This window comes from Montipora foliosa, chromosome 13 (assembly GCF_036669935.1).
Source record: "Montipora foliosa isolate CH-2021 chromosome 13, ASM3666993v2, whole genome shotgun sequence".
Lineage (NCBI taxonomy): Eukaryota > Metazoa > Cnidaria > Anthozoa > Scleractinia > Acroporidae > Montipora > Montipora foliosa.
In genome coordinates this window covers 8,206,217-8,211,216 of record NC_090881.1, presented here as the reverse complement: position 1 = coordinate 8,211,216, position 5,000 = coordinate 8,206,217, and the positions used below count along the sequence as shown (strand labels likewise).

The window sequence follows — 5,000 nt, the reverse complement described above, 5'->3', positions numbered from 1 at the left end:
CTTCCCGTTGCTTTCGCCTTTTCTCAGCTCTTCGAATTCCTTTCGGTCGACACTTCTGCACAAACTTCTGGTTGCTTATCTCAGCTCAGTTGCGTTTGCTGCTTTCCCTGCTGCTGCGGAAAAATGGGTTTTGTCTTTGATTCACACAGCTCCCACTAACGACTCTTAGCGGTGATCTCTTCTCACTCTTCCTTCTCTCTTTCTGTGCCTTTTCCGTCAACCAACTGTTCGCCAACACACTCTTACAACACGTTACTTACATTTATATCTTTACATAATAATTTATTCTACAATTAAGACTTGCTGAAAAACTTATTGTTTAACACTTTCTTGTTGAATCTGACTTCACACTTCCATCCTCTATAGGGTGATGTGCTGACTGACCCCACCCCAGTTCCGACAGAGTTCCTGTTGTTGGAATATCATGCCTACAAAGCCCTGCTTACAATGAAATCGAACAAGGCTCCGGGACCCGACCTAGTCTCCTCAAGAATTTGGAAGGACTTTGCGCTTAAGTTGGCGCCAGTCGTCAGCCACCTTTACAACAGCTCTATGGAGGAAGGATGTGTCCCCATAATCCTCAAGGAGTCTATTGTCACCCCAACACCTAAGGTAATACCTCCTAAAGTCATGGAGGAAACCTTAAGGCCCATAACACTCTCATCTCCTCTAGCCAAAGTGATGGAGGGATTTACATTGGACTTGTTAATTTCGCAGACTCTAGGGCAATTAGACATCAAACAATTTTCAGTTAGCCCCAAGTCCACTACGCATGCACTAGTTAACATAGTTCATTCAATCTTAGAGGCTTTAGATAAGAGTGGTAATCGAATTAGGATTTTTTTTGCGGATTTCAGCAAGGGGTTCGACCTGGTCGACCACTGTGCCTTGCTGAAAGAGCTACAGGTCATGAATGTGCATAATGCTTTTATACGCTGGATAGGCGCCTTTTTGACTCAACGGCCTCAGCGTTGTAGAATTGAGCGTTCCTTATCCTCCCCCGTTTTTCCCCTTGGTGGTATTCCCAAGGGGACTAAATAAGCCCCTATGCTCTTTGCAATCCTTGTTAACAGATTAGTTTCCTCCTGGCCACTTCGTGCCAAGTATGTAGATGATACCACCACCTGCGAGGTCGTGCCTCGGTGTAGCCCGAGTTATCTACGAATCTTAGTTAACGAAATCAATGAGTTAGCAACTTGTAGAGGCATGCGACTTAATCCAAAAAAATGTAAGGAGATGGAGATCAATTTCTTAAAACACTAATGCGTTAACCTCCAGCCCTTGGTGGTTGGTGACGCATTAGCCAAGCAAGTTGACAACTATAAGCTCCTAGGGGTCTACAGTAGTTCTGACTTGTCCTGGAATGAGCATGTTGACTTCATCGTTAAGAAGGCCACCAAACGACTATATTCATTAAGGGTACTCAGGAAGGCTCTTTGATCCGGTCTGTTCTAGAATACGGCGCTCCAGTGTGGTCCACCCTTCCTGGGTGCCTGAGTAACGTTATTGAGTCGGTGCAGAGGAGAGCATTAAGGTTAATCTGTCCCTGGTTGAATATGAGGCTGCACGTATTAGCACTGGTCTTGTCTCTCTTGAAGCCCGCCGTGCAAATCTGTCAGCTAAGTTTTTTAGTAAGGCTAAGGAGAACCCACTTATAAGAGATGTTATCCCTCTGGTCACTCAAGTTGGGTCAGCTAGAGGTGTAAAAGTGAACGCGCGTACCGAAAGGTCTAGGAGTTTTATCACTATGCGTTTTATCACTATGCGTCCACACTGGTGGTTACACATTTATTCAAGTCAAGCATCGGAGGGATATAAACTTAAAGCTTAGTGTTTATTTTTAATTTGTTTTAGGGCTGCATTTTTCTCTGTATTGAAATTTTTGGCATATCTTTACAAGCTCTGATAAGGTTGCATGATGCCTGGAGGACCTATGGCTAGAACATAAGCGAAAGAAGAGAGAAAAAGAACGCAATTTCTTTTTCTTGGGCACTATAAAACCGTTTGTTATTTTTAGGAATGCGTTATTTCAAGTGGATGCGTATTTTTAAAAAGTGGTATAATCGGTTTTTCCTTTGTTCAGAAATGAAACTCGATTTTTTTATTCTAAACAGGACTTAAATAAAAATTATATGTACTCTTTTAGACAAAAAGAAATAGTTAATTTGTTTGTTTGTTTCTTTTATTCAAAAATGCGAGCAAAAAAGTGCTTTTTTAATCGTTTGCCCAACTGTTTTTTGATTTGTCACGACAGTGACAAGAAAATTTTGCCCTTATGTTATAAACACGTAATCGCAATGAGTTCTGGTAAAATCAGGGATAAATTGCACTAGCTTGTGTAGTATGGTCGTGTAGCCGTGTCGAGCCACAGGAAGCGCGCGAAAAATGAAGCCTCGTCTATGTTTAGGTGAGTTAAACTAGGGTGATCCTGCAATCTAATCGAAAGCCAGTACCTGATCATCAGTCAACTTTAAAAAACAGCTAATCTCGATGAGCTCTAAACTTGAGCCCGCAATATGGTCACGTGATACTGGTGCGCGGATACCTTGTTTTGACAGGTGTCAATTGACCATAAAATGGATTTCCAATATCAAAGATGTTTGCTGAAAACTAGCGTGAACTGGTCACAGTGGTATACATGGAGGGGTGGACGTACGGACGTATCGACGGTCGATGACATCATAGCTATAAAACCAAAATTTCTCGCATCGATGGGTTACCATATTTTCTTGATTATGGTGCTCCACTCCGCGCGCGCGCCTCCGCTATGACACTGAATTATATACAAAACACCGGCAAGTTCTGGAGGAAATAGCCAAAACGGAATCTGATAAGGAAAATACGGTTCTTAAATAATTAGCAAAATTTAGTGAGGAAATGGATAAAATAGACGAGTGCAAAACAAAAGGTTTTATCATTAGATCCCGAGCTAAGTGGTATGAATTAGGTGAACGGAGTTCGAAATATTCCTTTAATCTAGAAAATAGCAATCATTCAAAAAAAAAAAAAAGAAACGATCAAAAAGCTGGTTAGAGAACATGGTTCAGTGGTATCAGATCCATTTGATATATTAGATATGCAGAAGGAATGTTATAAGAAATTATTCAAAAAAAAAAAAAAGAGCATCTGGTAATTGACTTTCTAAAAAATGTACTCATACAGAGTTTGAATGAAAAAGACATGAATTTACGTGAAGGATATTTAAGCCTAGGTGCGTGTAAATGCTCTTGATTCAATGAGTAGGAACAAAAGTCCAGGTAATAACGGTATTACAGTAGAATTTTATCAAAAATTTTGGCCCTGGTTTGGGAAGATTATAGTAGTTTCCCATAATTAACTATAGTTACGAACATGGCGAATTATGCACTTCCCAAAGGAAAGCAGTAATTACCTTTCTAGATAAAGGAAAATATTGGACCTTACTTAAGAACTGGAGGCCAATTTCTTTATTAAACGTATGTAATAAGATGATTTCTAAAGCTCTAGTTAATCACCTAAAGCCAAAACTTGCGAATTTAATTAGTCCAAATCAAACAGTATATATTAAAGAAAGAAACACTAGTGATCGTGTACGATCAATTGCAGACTTGTGCAAAACAGGAAAATATCCACAGTTTCTTGATATCGGTTAACTTCGAAAAATCATTCGACTCTGTAGAGATACAATTCATAAAGTTGGCCGGTGTAACAGAAATTTAACTTTGGAAGATCAGTCATTACATGTCTAATTATGTTATTCAATAATACGGGAAAGCAGCGTAATAAACAATGGTGTTTGATCAAAAAGTTTCAGTATTAGTCGAGGTGTAAGGCAGGGAGACCGCGCGAAATATTCCCCTCGGGTGCGCCGACCTGTAATGTGACTGGTACGTTGCATGGGCGTCTTCGGCAAGGAGGAACTACGCCTTAAAATGGCTTCCCGAGGAACTCTGCCAAACTATTTAAAACGGAGGCAAAGAAAACAGCCGAGGCATAGCTTCTGTTCTCATACGAATTTACGATCCGTAATAACTGTACAGTATTACAACTTCTTTTACCTGTACTTATAACGAATATTTTTGCTCATTTAGGCAGATTGCTCATTTAATTCAATTCCCTGGAAGAAGCTTTCTATTTATGCCGCTATTACCCTTTTTTTAAGGTTTAGAAGTTATTACTGCATTCATACACGTGGTGAGAATTTCTCGGCTTGTTTTAACTCAGCAACTCAACGAAATTTTATACGGCTTAAAGCTTATTTCTTAGAACTGAATTTAACAAAGCATGAAGGGTAGAAGAAAACTCAAAGACACTCGAGAATGAATCCCAATTTTGTGTCAAGCTCACGAATTTAAGAACAACCAGGTTCTAACGCAGCTCGAATCCTTAGCGTTTCCTTGAATTGCAAATAAAAATCGATCCAGTCACAAAACTGTTTTGAAAGTTCCGTTCCCGCCTTGAATCAGGAAAGTAAACGCAATCGAGGACAAGAAAAATACATACTTAAGTCGGTTAGATCACTCTTAGCTGTATCTAAGAGCATTTTCGTACTAACAGAGGGTGGTTGTCCTGTGGTACATCTAATGTCTGTACGGACAAATGAGCGATTCTCGCGGAGTTGCGATAGCTTTTGGGGCCTAGCGAGCTGCTTATAGTTAACTGTTTTATCCATGGTTCAGCTGTTCGACAATTTGAGCAGATCAAGCAATTCTAAGAGAATTTATCATCGTTGGCGCTAACATATTCAGTTCTCTCAGTGACCTGAGCCTGGATACGTAGGAACCCAGCGAACTTGACAAAATACCATTTAAACGGGCTAGCTGCACCTATAAGTATTATGGCTGCGAAAGGTTCTGACTGTAATTCTTGTTCTTTGGAAGACCTTAAAGGTGAAGCAAGGAAAAGATCTATTTTATTTATAGGAAAAGATGGGGTGAAAACCTTAGCAAGTAAATTGAGAATGCAGGGTAGACTTATGAGGTGTGAACGTCCGGCGGCGGTGGCAAAGGAACTGTACTTTA

General features: G+C 40.1%; 1 protein-coding gene across 1 annotated transcript in view; it reads left to right on the top strand.

The window, feature by feature from the left end:
• LOC137982802 (uncharacterized) overlaps positions 1 to 2,211 on the top strand; it is an 8,305-nt gene extending 6,094 nt beyond the window's left edge. Inside the window, exons 3-4 of the mRNA XM_068829954.1 lie at positions 367 to 612; positions 1,855 to 2,211. Of these exons, the coding sequence (XP_068686055.1) occupies positions 367 to 612; positions 1,855 to 1,941 (333 nt within the window). The 3' untranslated portion in view covers positions 1,942 to 2,211. The remainder of the gene's footprint in view (positions 1 to 366; positions 613 to 1,854) is intronic.
• The last annotated feature ends 2,789 nt before the right edge of the window (positions 2,212 to 5,000 follow it).